General features: G+C 37.9%; 1 protein-coding gene across 1 annotated transcript in view; it reads right to left on the bottom strand.

The window, feature by feature from the left end:
• The window catches only part of CCDC30 (coiled-coil domain containing 30), an 80,764-nt gene that overhangs the window by 42,344 nt on the left and 19,494 nt on the right, over positions 1–18,926 (bottom strand). Inside the window, exons 7-8 of the mRNA XM_081085791.1 lie at positions 16,920–17,035; positions 15,865–15,963 (exon numbers count right to left, since the gene is read on the bottom strand). Coding sequence (XP_080941917.1) covers positions 15,865–15,963; positions 16,920–17,035 — 215 coding nt within the window. The remainder of the gene's footprint in view (positions 1–15,864; positions 15,964–16,919; positions 17,036–18,926) is intronic.

Below are 18,926 nucleotides of genomic sequence, written 5' to 3'. Positions count from 1 at the left end.
GATCTACAAGAAAAGTAATGAGACCCTCGATGTTATATTGGGGAACCAACTAGAAATTAAGCATACACGGACTGAAATAACGAATATTATACAGACTCCCGACAGCAGACCAGAGGAGCGCAAGAATCAAGTCAATGATTTGAAATGCGAGGAAGCAAAAAACACCCAACCGGAAAAGCAAAATGAAAAAAGAATCCAAAAATGCGAGGATAGTGTAAGGAGCCTCTGGGACAGCCTCAAGCGTACCAACATCAGAATTATAGGGGTGCCAGAAGATGAGAGAGAGCAAGATATTGAAAACCTATTTAAAGAAATAATGACAGAAAACTTCCCCCACCTGGTGAAAGAAATGGACTTACAGGTCCAAGAAGCGCGGAGAACCCCAAACAAAAGGAATCCAAAGAGGACCACACCAAGACACATCATAATTAAAATGCCAAGAGCAAAAGATAAAGAGAGAATCTTAAAAACAGCAAGAGAAAGAAACTCAGTTACCTACAAGGGAATACCCATACGACTGTCAGCTGATTTCTCAACAGAAACTTTGCAGGCCAGAAGGGAGTGGCAAGAAATATTCAAAGTGATGAATAACAAGAACCTACAACCAAGATTACTTTATCCAGCAAAGCTATCATTCAGAATTGAAGGTCAGATAAAAAGCTTCACAGATAAGGAAAAGCTAAAGGAGTTCATCACCACCAAACCAGGATTATATGAAATGCTGAAAGGTATCCTTTAAGAAGAGGAAGAGGAAGAAAAAGGTAAAGATACAAATTATGAACAACAAATATGCATCTATCAACAAGTGAATCTAAGAATCAAGTGAATAAATAATCCGATGAACAGAATGAACTGTTGATTATAATAGAATCAGGGACATAGAAAGGGAATGGACTGACTATTCTTGGGGGGGAAAGGGGTGTGGGAGATGCGGGAAGAGACTGGACAAAAATCGTGCACCTATGGATGAGGACAGTGGGTGGGGAGTGAGGGCGGAGGGTGGGGCGGGAACTGGGAGGAGGGGAGTTATGGGGGGGGAAAAAAAGAGGAACAAATGTAATAATCTGAACAATAAAGATTTAATTAAAAAAGAGAAAAAAAAGATGTTAATATCTCTCCATGGTGGGAATTATGGATTATTATAATCTCCTTATAATTTTTCATGCTTTAAAATTTTTCTATGAAAAGCATATATTTACCCTGGCTGGTTTGGCTTGGTAGATAGAGCGTTGGCCTGCGGACTGAAGGGTCCTGGGTTTGATTCAGGGTCCTGGGTTCAATTCTGATCAAGGGCACATGCCCAGGTTGTGGGCTCGACCTCCAATAGGGGGCGAGCAGGAGGCAGCCGATCAATGATTCTCTATCATCATTCATATTTCTATCTTTCTCTCCCTCTCCCTTCCTCTCTGAAATTAATTATTTTTTTAAAACAAAAAGTTTTAAAATGTAACAATATACCAGAAGATAAACTTTGGGGAATGCTTGCTTGTAACTAATTTTTCCACTCACATTATTTGGAATTCAATGATAAAGTCAAATAAAACATACCCCCCAAATTATTAATTTAATATGGGATTTTCTCAATTTACCAGAGTTCCTCTCTCTCTTCCTTTGGGCTTTGAATCTCTACTTCCAAAACTGGTAAATCAGACATGAGATCTTTATAAATATTTTCACTTGTAAAAAAATTAGCAGCTGCAATATTTGTGTCTACAGTAAAATGATTTAATTGTTCAAATTCTTCTGCAAGCTTCAAGACCTGTGAATTAAAAAGACAAATATTCTATTTTGCATATTCTTATATATAACTGTGAAAAAATATATTGATTCCATTAAATGATTGAGTAGGTATTGCCTTAAGTAATAGAAATGGACATCCTAGTTGAAGTGTTCTTTCAATTTAATACTTTGCAGTTATTACTGTATAATCAAATCCATTTTTACCACAGACATAAGGATGTGTTTGATTCTAAGAACACAATGAATGCAATTCTAAAGATCAATTTAAGTTACTTTATGAGATTCCTTTGTTTGGTTTCCTAGGCTTTTTCACTTCTCTGAAGATATAAACTACAATCTTGAACTGATCCTTAGGGGATGGGAAGATACGGATAGGTGAGAGACTCTAACACATCTAAAGCATTTTAAGGATGAGCGATATGATCAAAGGCATTGGTGTGGTATTTGAGCAGAAGGAAGGAGAAGGGTCTTAATGGAGTAGAGACTACAAAATAAGAAGCTGAGGAAATAAGGTAAGATTGAGAGGTGTAGTCACTTTATGAATGGACTTGAAAGAGAAGAATTCTTAATAGGTCTGCAATACTTTTGTAAGCTGGAAAAAAAAAAGAGTTTCAAAGGATACTTAATCCTTTTCTTATGGGGTCAATGTAAAAATTTAACCATTAGGTTCACTGGATAGAGTGTCAGCCTGAAGATGGAAGGGTTCTGGGTTTGATTCTGGTTAAGGGCACGTCATACCTCCTGCTTGGGTGTGTGCAGGAGACAACCAATCAGTCTGTTTCTCTCACATTGATACTTCTCTCTGTCTTTCCCTCCCTCTTCCACTCTCTCTAAAAATCAATGGAGAAATATCCTCAGGTGAAGGTTAAAAAAAAAAAAAGTAAATGATCTGTACTCTCCAAAAATTTCAATGTCATGAACAACAAAGACTGAGGAACTGTTACAGATTAAAGGAGATAGAGATGTCATGTGTGCTCCTGGATTGAATCCTGGACTAGAAAAATTGTTCTTCTTTTGCAATAGAGTAGAACAATTGGTGAAATTTGAATATGAGCTGGAGATTATACAATCCTATATAATAAAGGATATGCAAATTAACCCTCATGCCCTCACAAGATGGCTGCCTACAACCAGGCCAGCAGGGGGGTTAGTGAGGGATGATCAAACGACTGAACAACAGGCTGCGTGGGGCAACCAGGTTGGCGGGGGGGGGGGGGGAGCTGTGAGGGGCAACCAGGCTGGCTTGGGGGGGGGGCAATTGGGGGCAACCAGCCAGCAGGGGGGCAGTTGAGGGCAACCAGGCCAGCGGGGGCGGGGGGGGCACTTAGAGGTGACCAGGCCGGCAGAGGGGGGCAGTTAGGGGTGATCAGGCTGGCACACAGAGGCAGTGAGGGGCAATCAGGCCGGCGGGGGTTGCAGGACAGTTAGGGGCAACCAGGCAGGCAGGCAGGTGAGCGATTAGGAGCCAGTGGTCCAGGATTGTGAGCGGAATATCCGACTGCTAGTTTAGGCCCACTCCCGGGGATTGGGCCTAAACCGGCAGTCAGACATCCCCTGAGGGGTCCTGAATTGGAGAGGGTGCAGGCTAGGCTGAGGCCCCCCCCCCCCCCGCCCCCCATGCACAAATTTTGTGCCCCGAGCCTCTAGTATACTATATTAAGGTTGATTTCTTGATTTTGAGGTCTACTATGACAAAGAGATAATTTTCTTAGCAAACATACATGGAAATATTTAGTGATAAAGGAATATTAACTATGACTCCAACTCATTCTTTTTTTTATATATATATATATTTTATTGATTTTTTACAGAGAGGAAGGGAGAGAGATAGAGAGCTAGAAACATCGATGAGAGAGAAACATCGATCAGCTGCCTCCTGCACATCCCCCACCGGGGATATGCCTGCAACCAAGGCACATGCCCTTGACCGGAATCGAACCCAGGACCCTTCAGTCCGCAGGCCAACGCTCCATCCACTGAGCCAAACCGGTTTTGGCTCCAACTCATTCTTGAAGTGTTCAGAAAATAAAGTGTGTGTATGTGTGCAGAAAGAGAGAGAATGATAAAGCAACATGGTACCATATTAACATTTCGAGAAATGAACGTATATGGCAATTCTTTGTACTATTTTTGCAACTTTTCTGTAAGTCTGTAATTATTTCAAAACAGTTTTTTGAATTTTTTAATGAGAGAGATTTTATAATAATAAAAGAAACTCCAATTTCCAAGCCATCTCTTTCTGAAAATTAACTTCCTTTTATCTTATTCTCATAAAAGATATGTCATACACTGAACATTTAAATACGTCATAATTCAGTCTCACCTTTGTTTCTAAATCAGAATTTTCTCTTTGGAGCAGGTTATATACTATCAACAAATGGTCTTCTGTTGTCCCTGGAAAACTGTGAATTTCATTATAAAGATATGTAAGTTCTGACTTTGATTTTTGCAAATCCTGATGAAGAAAGGAAGATATTTAGTAGAATAAAATAAGACTTTGCCATAAGAAGTTTAATATATCTAAAAAGGAATCTCTGAAATGATCCTGCCAAATTTGTCTTAAATACAGGGGATGGGCAAAAGTAGGTTTACAGTTGTATGTAAAACAGAGTTAATAAAGTTACAGTAATAATCATAACCTGTCTTTTTCCATTTGAAAAACTCTAAATCTACTTTTGCCCACCCCTGTATTTCAACCTATCCTCTGGCAGCAGGCTCCTTTCTTAGTAGTTAAAATAAAGGTTATTTAAATTAGTTAATTAAACTGAGCATTCTTTTTTTTTTTTTTTCTTGAGCGTTTGTAATTTCCATCATTCACAGGTTGAAAGCCTGGGTTTTGAGACTCATTTCTACTTCATGCAAGGCTTATATAGAGGTAAATTCTGCAGCAATTCCTGCATTAGTTATAGTACCTGTTTCTAAATGTATCTTTTTAAAAATTTGTCTCTTACAGAACACTGCAGCTGCACGATTTACCTGTAATCTTGTGACTACCCATGAAGTAGGGTTATTGAAACTGAGGCTCAGAGAACTTAAGTGACCTGTTTAAATTCACCTAGTCTGCAAGTGGTAAAACTGAGATTCAAATTGTGTTATTAACTACAAAGTACGCTGCCGTACTTAATAATGTATATGCAGTGACTTAATCAACTAAGGTTTCCTCTAATTCTCTGATATTTTTTCCATGAGAGAAAATACTTTAGTTAGATGTAGATTCTTAATAATTTCTACTTTGATGACATGAATATGCAGTATTTGTCTGGTGGATGACTGGGGCCTGAGAGTCAGTCAGTGGTGCTCTATGAAGGGAATAGGTGATATACTAGTAAATTCACTTTAGGAGAGGAGCTACATTATATTCCCAAAGCCTTGAAATCAGAGAGGGAGGAGAATCTTGATGGGGAAGGCACTGGGCAAAAAGGAGAGGAGGTAAGGAGTGGCCACCAAAACAAAAACACAGGCAGCGGGCAGGTGATCTCCATTTCCTATCTCATTTCATGGAAAACTCCCATAGGTCAGGAGGATGGGATTTGAACCAATGCATTAGCTTTCACCCACCCGGCAAATAGATTGTCACCATCCTCTAAAATGGTAATCCAAACTCCCATGAACCCACTTTCAGGTCTCTTTTCCAAAAATAGCCTGGTTATGTCTCCTGCTAGACCTTTCCAAGATGGCAGGACAAGTGGTTAAAGGGAGACCCAAGTCCCTGACGCTATGACCACCATAATAAATACCTGCTTCTTAACGGGCTATTCTTGACTAGTGTTAGAACTCAGCTTGGGGAAAGTCACCCAATTGTTAATAATATAAATACACTAGAGGCCCAGTGCACGGATTCGTGCATGGGTGGGGCCCAGCCAGCCTGGCCCCAATTAGGGCAGATCAGGGCTGGGCCTGTCAGGAAGAGGAGATGGTGGGAGGTTGGCCAGCCAGCCTGCCTGGATCAGGCCCCATCAGAGCCCCCAATCAGGGCCGGGCTGGCTGGGAGAAGGGGCCATGGACGATTGGAAAGGGGGTGGGAGGGTGCGGAGGGTTGCGGGAGATTGGCTGGCCAGCCCCACCGTGTATTTGGGTGGGCAATCAGGGGTGGGGCCGGCAGGGGGTAGGAGCTGCAGGAGGTTGGCTGGCCAGCCCCACCCTGTATTTGGGTGGGGGGTGTGATCAGGGGCAGGCCGCAGTGAGGGGGGCGAGAGGCTGTGGGCCTATTGTGGTGGGGCGGGCTGATGGGGGCACAGCTGGGGGGGGGGGAGGGAGGGGCGTTTGGCGGCAGGCCCGGCTCTTGCTGGGGGTGGGAGGGTCGATCAGGGGCAGGCCGGCAGGGGGGAGGGGCCACGAGGTTGGCCACTGGCTCCACCCCCTGGTCAGGCAGGTTCGCTGGCCACAGTGGGCGGCATAGCAACCAGTTGTTAGCTAGTTATGGCCGTTATGGTAGCTGCCTTTTTATATATATAGATATTCTACATTTATGACTTATTTTAAAATAAAAAGTAAATGACAATATGAAATCCCTAAATTAGAAATGTGAAAAGAGGAAAACAACATCCTAAATAACAAAATACCTCACTTTCAGCTTTTAAAGCCTTCTGTACAGTGTTATTAGATGTCAATTCCTTTCTCTGTTCTCTCTCCTCTGACAACTCACTTACAAATATTTCAATTTTTTCTTGGCTCATTTTCAATATCTGCAAAAGAATTTTTACATAAGTAATCCTTTATATAATAATGTCTCTATAAATTCTGATAATCAAAAAGTATCTGCCTAACTCAATTATACAGTCATCTTGGGGAGACAGAAAGCTGAGAAAAATAGTTCATGGTACCATAGCTCATAAAATACACTTTTTTCTCTCTAAGCCTGTTTTCTCAACAATAAAATGGAGCTAATATTTGCCCTATGTACATTAGAGCCATCAGATAAGAGTAAAATGTGATTTTGAAATATTTTGTATATTTTAAGTACCCACCAAATATAAGGTATGTTGAAATCTTACCGAATTGATGATAATTGCAAAAATGTTGTCACTTACTATTTATTTAGTGCTTACATATGTCAGGCATTATGGTAAATGCATTACCTCACTTTGTTTTCCCAGTATTCCTATGAGATTGTAACTATTATTACATTATTTTAACAGAGAACATAGATGAGGCTCAGATATATTAGATACTTTGCCGAGAGATACACAGCTAACATTGGGATTCAAACCAAGTCTAACTTATAAACCCTTGTCTTATTTTATTTTCATTGAATTTTTAACATAAGAATAATTGACATATAACATTATATTAGTTTCAGGCGTAAAACATGATTTGATATTTGTGTATTTCACAAAATGATCACAATAGTTCAGTTAACAACCATCACCCTAGATCAGCCGTGGGCAAACTACGGCCCGCGGGCTAGATCCGGCCCGTTTGAAATGAATAAAACTAAAAAAAAAAAAAAAAGACCGTACCCTTTTATGTAATGATGTTTACTTTGAATTTATATTAGTTCACACAAACACTCCATCCATGCTTTTGTTCCGGCCCTCCGGTCCAGTTTAAGAACCCATTGTGGCCCTCGAGTCAAAAAGTTTGCCCACCCCTGCCTTAGATAGTTAAACAGTTTTATTTTCCTTGTGATGAAAACTTTCAAGATCCACTCTCCTAGCTACTTACAAATATGTAACACAGTACTATTAACTATAGTCTCTAGGATGTACATTAGTTTATCCAAAATACATTTTTTAATGGGCCTCTTCCTGACTTCCTGCTGCTCTGTAACCACTGATCACAATATTAGGAAATAGATTTACCCATTTCTGGGAGTATATTTTCTCCTTTTGCCTATTTCCAGTAAGTGTAAAGCATCCTCTTGAAGTCTGCCTGACCTGTATTAGAAAATGCAATTAAAAACAATCTTTTTATTCCTTACTTCATTCAAATCTTGTACTTCACTATCTTTTGACCTTTCATACTGATTTCTCGTCTTTCTCCTTATGTTCCTGATAATTCAGGCTGTAAATTGGAAACCTTAGCCCTAATAAGTCACCAGGTAAAATACATACATGCTTGTGTTATTTTTATTTTAAAAAATACTGAAAAGATAAGCCATATTTCTTAAGTATCTTTCCTGGAGGTTATATCCCTGAAATCTCTCCCTACCAACAACTTTTGTCTCTTATCTGGTCTTGGATCTTTTGGAGAATTGCTTCATTATGAGCCCTGGCTGCAATCTGGCAACTGAACCAAAGGGAACAAGTGCTAGAAAAAGACACTGCGGAATCCTGATGGATCTAAATGACTTAAACTGATCATTTACCTATAAAAATTTCCAAATGTAAGTTTTTATTGTGGATTGGCCCAATAACAAAATTATATGCAAAAAAGTTTGTAAGTATTTAGATGTAATTTAGAAAGACACCATTGATATTACTTTTATTCAGAACTAGGTTTCAATAGAAACTTCAATTAAGTTTTTAGTTTAATTCGGACATAAAAATATTCATTTACTTTTGCTGAAGAAAGGAAAGGGTTGATTGATGAAAGTGTTTTACTGAATTAAATTTTGGGGGAAGTATTCTGGAGTTTTGCTTATATTTCTAGATTCACAACTTACTGCCAGATGTGTATTAAACCTGTAGATTAAAAAAATTCATTAGTTTAGTAAAGTTGATTATCAATAATGTGCCTTCCATATGTTTAATATCAATAAAACAGGAATAGCAATCCTAAACTGGTGAGTTGGAAAGAAAGAGGAACACTACTGGGAAAATGGGTGCTAAATCCCAAGTGTAACTTTTACAAATCCTGTCTGGTGAAATGGACCAAAGACCTATTTAAGAACCATGCTGACTTCTTAGCAGCAGTGTACAAGTTCACGGGGAAGGATTTTTCTTTCCCAGAGCAGCTTCTCCTTCTTTACCAGCCGCCATCGCAGTGGAAAGCGTTTTTGTACATCCACACATATCATGTTGATGCACTCAACAACCAAGGCCCTACCCTGACAGCATCTGAGATGCCTCAGTACCAAGTGCAAGAAACATTTCAACTCAAAAATGAAAACCCCTCTTGCGTCCTTTGTGTTTTCTCAATAAAAGAATGTCATGTATTTTAATACCATAACTTAAAAAAATACATATTTAAAATTTATTATCACCATAGGATATTAAATATAGTTATGTATTTAGGCAATTTATGCACTTCTTAAGTCTGGCGGCCAAAGTTTAAAACAGAAAAACACAGGAAAGGCGAAGCAAATAATGTGAGAAATGAGTAATGGGATATAGAAGCCTCTGAGTAGCTAAAGAGAGTCTACCTCACCTGTCAGCCAGCAGTAAACAAGGAGGAAGACTAATGGACTTGCTAGAGAGTAGCCTCATTGGCATGGGGTAGCGGCCAAAGACTCTGGAGAACTGTGTAACAGTTCAGAATTTTCCACTCTCAGTGTTCTGCTATCTGAAAGGTAGGGATCATCTTATGCTCTGAACCAAACTGTATCTCCCAGACACAGTATGGCTGGAGAAGGGTTACTGCCATCCACCCTAGTTGCTTGCATTATGCTGTACCCTATCACAGACACAGCCACAAATGAGATGGCGAATGCAGGCACTGTAGAGAATAAAAAACTATGTAGTCATCACTTCCAGGTAGAGATGGTTTATGTGCTCTGTGCAGCATATGCCATTGCCCCACGAGTTATAATAAATCCCTAATGTAAATCTTCACAACAGTTGCTATGTTATAGTAAGTGAGCTCCAGGGCCAGACAAACCTGATCAATTCCTGGCTCTGCCTCTTTACTTTGGTCAAGTTCCTATAAATTCTCTCAAATATGAACTAGGAATACTCTACTTACCTTAAAAAGGGCTGTTACAGAGATTACATGAGATTGTGTTTATAAAACACCTAGAACAGATAGTGGCGTATGACAGATGACCAAAATATTGTGGCTATTATTATTCCTGCCAGGTATCTAACATTTCTTATATTTTAAGCATTTTTTTCTGAGGACAGGCATACTAGCAGCAGTGAGATGGTCTACTTACTGTTAAATCTGTCTATCTATAGAAATGGGTAAGAAACACAGTAATATCTTGAGGAGCCTGCTTGATTTAAGGGAGTACCTTTCTTAATTGTCATTTTTAATAATTTTTTTTAGATACATTTTATTGATTTTTTACAGAGAGGAAGGGAGAGGGATAGAGAATTAGAAACATCGATTAGAGAGAAACATCGATCAGCTGCCTCCTGCACACTCCCCACTGGGGATGTGCCCGCAACCAAGGTACATGCTCTTGACCGGAATCGAACCTGGGACCTTTCAGTCCACACGCCGATGCTCTACCCACTGAGCCAAACTGGTTAGGGCATAATTGTCATTTTTAAGTCACGGGACTGTCCCCCGCCCATGTTTTCAAAATAATTCTTATGAGCCGAAACCGGTTTGGCTCAGTGGATAGAGCGTCGGCCTGCGGACTGAAGGGTCCCTGGTTCGATTCCGGCCGAGGGCATGTACCTGGGTTGCTGGCACATCCCCAGTGGGAGATGTGCAGGAGGCAGCTGATCGATGTTTCTCTCTCATCGATGTTTCTAACTCTCTATCTCTCTCCCTTCCTCTCTGTGAAAAATCAATAAAATATATTTTTTAAAAAATAATTCTTATGAAGAAGCTGCCTGCAGAGTGTCCGGAAGTGGAGGCTTCTCTGGTTCTCAGTGAGGTAGCAGACCTAGAGATTTGCATCTATGGAACAGCAAGGATTCCCTGAAAATCAAGGTGGCAAAAACATGGGTTTTGTAATCATTTAGATTTGAAATCTTGACTTCCACTTTTATGAATTTGTGATCTTAGCTTTCTCATCTGTAAAGCAGGGTGAACCATACCTACCTCTCAGCATTTCTGTTAACATTCAATGAGTTATGGCAAATCCCCAGCAGTAAAGATACTATAACATTAGTTTCCATTCTTTTACTTCCTTTTGTAGGAAACCAAAACTAAAGTAATCAGAGAAAATGACCTCATCCTAACTTGATAGCATTTGCAAAGACCCTATTTTCAAATTAGGTCACATTCAAAGGTACTGGGGTTAGGACTTTAACATATTTGGGGGGGTGAACCACAATTTAGTTTATAACAGAGACTAATAAACAGAATATATAAAGAGCTCTTGCAACTTAACAATAAAAAGACAAACTCCAATAAATATTGGCAAGGATTTGAAAGACATTTTCCAAAGAAGATATATAAATGGTCAATAAACACATGAAAAGATGCTTAATATCATGTCATTCAGGAAATACAAATCAAAACTACATCGAGATAGTACCTCACACCCAATAGAATGGCTATAAGAAAGATAGAATATATCAAATGTTGGTGAAGATGTGGAGAAATTGAAACTCTCATACACTGGTAATAAATGGTACAGCTCCTTATGGAAAATAGCCTGGCAGTTCTTCAAGAGGTTAAACACAGAGTTAACATATGACCCAAACATTCCATTCCTAGATACATACCCAAGAGAAATGAAAACATTTTCACACAAAAGTTTGTATATGAATGCTCATAGCAGCATTATTCATAACAGCCACAAAATAGAAACTACCAAATGTCTATCAACTGATGAGTACAAAGACAAAATGTATATATTCACATAACAGAATATTATTCTGCCACAGAAAGGGATAAAGTACTGATTCATGCTACAATATGTTTTATTTTGAAAACACTATGCTAACTGAAAGAAGCCAGATGCAAAATGCACATATTGTATGATTCCATTTATATGAAATGTACAGGATAGGCAAATTCACTGAGACACAAAGTAGATTAGTGTTGCCAAGGGGCTGCGGGCATGGGGGTATGAGATATGGCTACTAATAAGTATAATAAGTATGGGGTTTCTTTTTAGGGTGATGAAAATATTCTAGAATTAGACAAATATTCTAGAATTGTACAACCTTGTGCAATTTTTATACTAAAAATCACTGAACTGTATATTTTATCTATTTAAAGGTATTTTTATTGATTTCAGAGAGGAAGGGAGAGGGAAAGAGAGAATCATCAATGATGAGAATCATTGATTGGCTGCCTCCTTCATGCCCCACATTGGGGATCGAGCCCACAACCTGGGCATGTGCCCTGAACGGGAATCGAACTGTGACCTCCTGGTTCACAGGTTGATTCCCAAACACTGAGCCACATTGGCTGGGCTTAACTGTATATCTTAAAAGGGTGAATTTTACAGTGTGCCAATTATATTCCTATTTTAAAAAATAAATTTAATTAAATATGTAAGAGATCTATGTGCTGAAAACGGTAAAACATTGCTGGTATAAAGTAAAGAAGATCCAAATAAATGGAAAGACAGGCCATGTTTACTCATTAGAGAATTCAATATTGTTAAAATGTAAATTTTCCTTAAATTGATAAAAAAAATTCAATGAAATCCCAATAAAAATTCTAGCAGGCATTTTTGTCAAAGTTGAGAAGCAGATTCTAAAATGTATATGGAAATGCCAAAGACCTAGAATAGCCAAGACAACTTTGAAAAAGAAAACAAAGTGGGAGATGTTTTCTTTCTGATTCCAAGACTTAAAATAAAGTAAGAGCGTAGTATTATCCTAAAAACAAACACAGAGAAAAACGGAACAGAATCAACTCCAGAAATAGACTTCCATAATTGATTTTTAATAAAGGTGCCAAAGTAATTAAATAAGGAACTGTCTTTTTAAAAATATACATATTTTTATTGATTTCAGAGAGGAAGGGGGAGGGAGAAAGAGATAAAAACATCAATGATGAGAGAGAATCATTGATCAGCTGCCTCCTGCACGCCCCCTACTGGGGATTAAGCCTCAACCCAGGCATGTGCTCTTGACCAGAATTGAACCCGGGACCCTTCAGTCCCCAGGCTGATGCTCTATCCACTAAGCAAAACCGGCCAGGGCCTAACTGTCTTTTTAATGAATGATTCTGGAATAACCAGGTACGTATTTGGAAATAAGTGAACCCCAACCCTTACCTCACACTATATACAAGAATACAAGAATTATGATCTGATGGAACATAAACCTAAATGTAGAAGCTATAACTATAAAATCTTTAGAAGATAGGAAAAATATTTTGTGCCCGTGCTGTAGACAAAGATTTCTTAGTTAGGCTTTTTGTGTACTATCATAAAATTATTTTAAAAAACACACTGATGAATTGGTCTCCCAACAAATTTTCAAAACAACTACTCTTTATAAAACACTGTTAAGAAAATGAAAAGACAAGTCATAGACTAAGAGAAAATACTTGAAATACATATATCTAATGAAGGACTGGTATCCAAAACATATAAGGAATTCCTACAACTCAAAATAAAGAATACATATAACTCAATGAAAAATGAACTAAACAGCCCAGCCAGAGTGGTTCAGTTGGTTGAGCATCAACCCATACACTGAACGGTTGCTAGTTTGCTAGTTTGATTCCTGGTCAGGGCACATACCTGGGTTTTGGGTTTGATTGCCAGTTGGGGAACACAGGGAAAGCAAGTGATGTTTCTCTCTCACATTGATGTTTTTCTCTCTCTGTCTCTTTGCCTCTCTCTCTCTCTTCCTCCTCTCTCTAAGTATGTGTGAGGATTAAAAAAAAAAAGAAAAAAAAGAGCAAAACATTTGAAGAGATGCCTCACAAATGAATGTACACAAATGGCCAATTGGGCACATCAAAATATACTCATTGTCATCAGACACTCTCAAAAGTCAAATTAAAAGAACGAGATACCACCATATGTCTGCTAGAATTTAAAAGACTGACAATAACAATATTGGCGGAGATAAGGAGCAACTAAAAGTTCCATACCATTGTTGGTAGTAATGTAAAACAGTACAACTAATTTGAAAACAAGTCTGGCGATTTCTTATAAAATTAAACTCATAATTACTCTATACTCAGCTAATTTCACAGCTAGGTATTTATCCAAGAGGTGGAAAAAAACTGGTATGTGAATACTAATAGCAGCTTTATTCACAGCAATCGAAACCTGGTAACAACCTAATTGTCTCTCAACCAATGAGTAAACAAACAATTTGTGGTATATCCATATATAGGAATATCACTCAGCATTATAAAAAATGAACTACTGATAGAGGCAACAATATGGATAAATCTCAAAAGCATTATGTGTGAAAGAACCCAATATAAAAGAGTATATACTAGATGATTCTACGTATCTGAAATTCTAGAAAGGTGAAGTTGGGGAGACTGACAGCAAAGGGAGTGGGAACGTTTTAGTCTGATGAATGCTTTCTTCCTTGATTGCAGTGGTTGTGATTATACAGATATATGCTTTCGTCAAAGCTCATTGAATTCAACTCTTAAAATATGTATGTTTATATTATAGTAAGTATTTCAATAAAGTTAATTTAAAGAAGAAATACAGATAACTTTTCAATATGAAAAATGCTCAATCTCACTATAAATAGATAAATTAAAATTATACTGAGACACTCATCTATCATTTGGTAATAATATAAAAGTTTGACATGTATCAGCTGGTGAATTTTTTAGGACACTGGCTTGCTCATACATTGCTGATGGGAGAGGAAAATGGTATAATTTCCACTGAATAGTATCTGGCAATATCTACTATAATTACAAACGCACTATCCCAAACCCCACAATCCCATTTCTATGACTCTATGCTACAGAAACACTTGCATATATATGCAAAGTACAAGAAACTACCCACGTGTCCATCAAAGGGAGACTGGCTGAATAAATTATAGTACACCCACACAATAGAATGCTAGTCTGCTCTACCGAGTGAGGAAGATCTCTTTGTATGCTATGAAAGACTGTCCAGGATCATTTTAGTAAAAAAAAAAAAAAAAAGAAAGAAAGAGACGAAGAAAGGAGAAAATGTGAATAAACATTCCAATTGCTTATAGGTAAATAAATAAATACTACTAGAAGGGTAAATAAAAATGGTCACTAATTAATCAACTTGCTTTAAATTAGAGCAACAGTGGGGTCTTTGGGGAAGAATTTTGGTAAAAGTTCTTTAAGTCCTACCTGGAAATAACTTCTTTTCTCCTTCTTTCCTTCCCTCCCTTTCTACAAATGAATTATTTACTTGCAAGGGGGTTTTGGAAGGCAGGAAGGATACTAGTTTTTTGGCTGAAATCAAGAGGTCCTGTGGCTACAGTTTCCTCGATACCTAAAAAGTCGGGAATATGGGGCCCAGGGAGTTACAATAAAAACAAGCTCAGTGAACGAGATCCCTCAGTAACAAGGGATATCACTCAACTTAAGTATTTAAGAGTAAGGGCTGCCACAAAAAAGCAGTCTATAGATCCTTGACCTGAATGTTTGAAATAGGCCTGTCTAAAACACATCAGCTCTTGCTTCAGTTTGATCAATGACCACTACGCCCACCACTTCAGAGGCTGATCATGCTGGAAAGACGAGACACTGTATGCACTGGAGCCTAATGGATTACTAGTTCTCTACGATATTTTATTACACTTAGTGTGGTTCCAATTAGCCACTCTCCCACCACTGGTTGATTCTACAAACCAACTGCATTTTGATGATTAAAGATTCCCCCTATGCTTGCATCTTTGTAAAATCCTTCTTTTCTTTAAAGAAACAACCCATTATATTCTTCATAGTGGTTGTTCCCCGTGGAAAAGAAGTGAACAGAAACACAGACTCTGTACTTCAATTTCTTCCTAAAATCTAATTGGCTGAGCAATAGAAAAAGACAAGCAATAAGAAAAGAGTAGCAGCCTGGCTGATGTGGCTCAGTGGTTAAGTGTCAACCCATGAATCAGGAGGTCACAGTTCAATTCCCGGTCATGGCACATGCCTGGGTTGTGGGCTTGATCCCCAGGGGGGGTAGGGGGGTATACAGGAGGCAGCCGATCAGTAATTCTCATCATTGATATTTCTGTCTCTCCCTCTCCCTTCTTCTCTCTGAAAAATCAATACGAACATATTTTTAAAAATTGTGTATGCTCCAAAAACCCTAATAAATAAATAAATAAAAAGAAGAGAGTAGCAAATGAACAGCACCAATTATTCTGTATACTCTATAAAAATGTGACTCCTTAAAAATTAGAAATTGGAAAGAAGAGAACTTGAAAATACCTGTACTTTCTGTTCAGCACCCACAGTTTTCCAAGGGGAGTGGTTTCCAAGTTGCTTATTCTCTTGAGATTCACGAATCTCTCCTTTAAGCCTTTCAACCTTAAACACAAAAGTATTTTAAATACAAAAGTTGGAAGGGTGGGGAAGTTGCTTTGTTTTTAAAATATACAAATAACATATGAATGCATTCTTCATGTAAAAATTCATACAACACATAAGTATATAGAATAAAAAGTGAGATTTTCCATCACATAACCTTACCCCAATAATATTTCCCCTTTCCAGAAGTAACACTGTTTACAATATACCCTTCCTGAAATTGATCTCCCATGTATATATGTATACATATATATCAAATATATAATGTATATATTTGTATAAGATATATACCAGTATTAGATATATAAATTTACAGACAACTTGAACAGTTTTATTCATTTTTTCTTATTACAGTTTTACATTATGATAAAGTATACATAATACAAAATTTATCATGTTAACCATTTTAAGTGTACAGTTCAGTAGCATTAAGTACATTCACATTATTGTGCAATCATCACCACCATCCATCTCCAGACACTAGAGATATGATTGTAAAATGAATATAAAATTGGAGGGATATATAATATATCCAGAACTTGGAAGTATGTATTAAAAATCAATGAATTGCTAAGGAGAAATAATTGAAAAATGTAATACAACGAAGGATGCAGTATTAATAATCTCAAACATATCCAGTATAATAGAATAATAATTTCTATTTGGTAAATGTGTTAAGTATAAACTATTATCCAAATCCCTATGAAAAAGAAGAGATCCTAAACTGACACAATAGTAATAAGAATACTGTTTGGCATAGGTAGTTAAGATGTGTAAAAATGCAAACACTGATAGAATGCATCCAAGTCAAAATATGGCTTTTTCCAGGGATGCTAGAACCGCCAGTATCAGTCCACAATAATGCCCAATAGGTGATGTGTATCTATATTGCTCTACTGCTGATTGTTATTCTATTCACATTTAAATAAATTCTAATAACAAACTAAACAGTTTACCACTTCTCCAAGCACTTTTTTTTCTGAGTCAAGTGATCGAACCCGAGTTCGTAAAGCCAGAATCTCCTCATTCAGTCTCTGATTGTGTTCCTTTGCTTTCTTTAGGTCAACTGAATCTAAAACAGAGAGAAGAATGCACTCTACTCAACTGGAGCGAAGTTTTAATGTGAGGGTATGGACTCTAAAAGCTGAGGAAGTGCTATTTCCTAACCTTCTTGTCATGTCTCTGCCTGTGATCCTCTGCACAAGAGCTGCTAGGCTCTAACGTCCAGCTCTAGAATATTCCACCAACCTAATGAGACAGAACAGAATGCTTTTTATTTCTCACCCCAAGACTAATGAATTGGACTTTTGAGTACAGGATTTCCACCATTAGAGGTTTTTCTAGGACCTGGAATTTTAAAAGAGTTGAGCCTACCTTGTAAAGGTTAAAGGACAGAAAATGATCTTCCTTGCTTCCTTGTAGTCCTTGTAGTCCTGTCTCTCTTACATACCTAACAGACTTCTAGATACTTCTACTCATTAACAGCAAGTGCCCCCTGGATGACTGAAGTAGTGAGCTAGGGACAGTGAATGAACAGATTTTCCATGTTAAAGCAAGTTAATTCATCGAAGCCATTTTTTCTGCCTGTAGCTCCATTGCCATTAAAGTGGTAGTCTATTCTCAGCTTAGCACCTCATCTTAAGACCTGCTCTTTCTGGCACTCATCAAAGTTTCATGAATACAAACTTGCTGACTGTAATTTTCCTGAATTTGTAGCTGTTTATTTTTAGCCATTTTTCACTTGTTTCTCTTATTTTTCTTTTGCTGCTTTAAAGTCGTTGTTTTCGCCGAAACCGGTTTGGCTCAGTGGATAGAGCGTCGGCCTGCGGACTGAAAGGTCCCGGGTTCGATTCCGGTCAAGGGCATGTACCTGGGTTGCGGGCACATCCCCAGTGGGGAGTGTGCAGGAGGCAGCTGATCGATGTTTCTCTCCCATCGATGTTTCTAACTCTCTATCTCTCTCCCTTCCTCTCTGTAAAAAATCAATAAAATATATTAAAAATAAATAAATAAATAAATAAATAAAGTCGTTGTTTTCCTTTTTCATTGCATGTTTTGTATTTAATTTGCATTAATTTTTTCTTTCTTCATTTTTTCTCCCTTGCTACATTCCTTTTTCCTCTTTAGCATATAAATTTTCAAAATTTGAAAAATACTGAAAACATACCAAAAAGAAAACAAATCATTCACAATCCCTTTATATATAATATATATTCACAATCTGTAGATAGATAGATAGATGATAGATAGATAGATAGATAGATAGATAGATAGATAGATAGAGTATGCAAACAAGATTTGTTCTACCTTTGGCCTATGCAATTTTTGTTGTTGTTAATCCTCACCTGAGGATATTTTTTCCATTGGTTTTTAGAGAAAGTGGAAAGAGGGGAGTGGGAGGAAGAGAGAGAGACACACAGACAGATAGACAGAGGTGAGAGAGGTACATTGATTAGTTGCTCCTGGAGGAAATCCAACCCTCTACCCTTTGGTGCACAGGCTAACACTTTGACCACTAAGAAACACTGGCCAGGGACCAATAAACACATTTTAAATTATTTTTCTAGTTGCTTCCATTACAACACTCAAATTTCATTATATTATTTATAGCTGGTAGCATTTTTACACAGTCAAGTGAGGGTCAGATTAACTAATTCACCACTATGCCAAGTCTGTTGGCTTCTCCATGAACAAGTGTGTGTGAGGTGCTATTAAGTGCATTAGAAGGTGTCTTGATCCCAGTTGTCCCAGGAAAATATGTATTATTTGTGTTTGCCACAGGTTTTGGAGTCAAGACATATCTGGGTTCAAAAACCAGCTAAAATAATTAATGTATCTATTGGCTAATTCACTTAATCTCACCATGACTCAGCTTCTTTATCTATGAAATTGTAATAATAATTCTCACTACTTGAAACTGTTGTGAGGATTAGAGGTAATGCAGATAAAGTGCCTGGCAGAGT

This window comes from Myotis nattereri (assembly GCF_964212035.1).
Source record: "Myotis nattereri genome assembly, chromosome: 3".
Taxonomy (NCBI): Eukaryota; Metazoa; Chordata; class Mammalia; order Chiroptera; family Vespertilionidae; genus Myotis; species Myotis nattereri.
The sequence above is the reverse complement of the archived record's forward strand: the minus strand, read 5'-3'. Positions and strand labels throughout refer to the sequence as shown.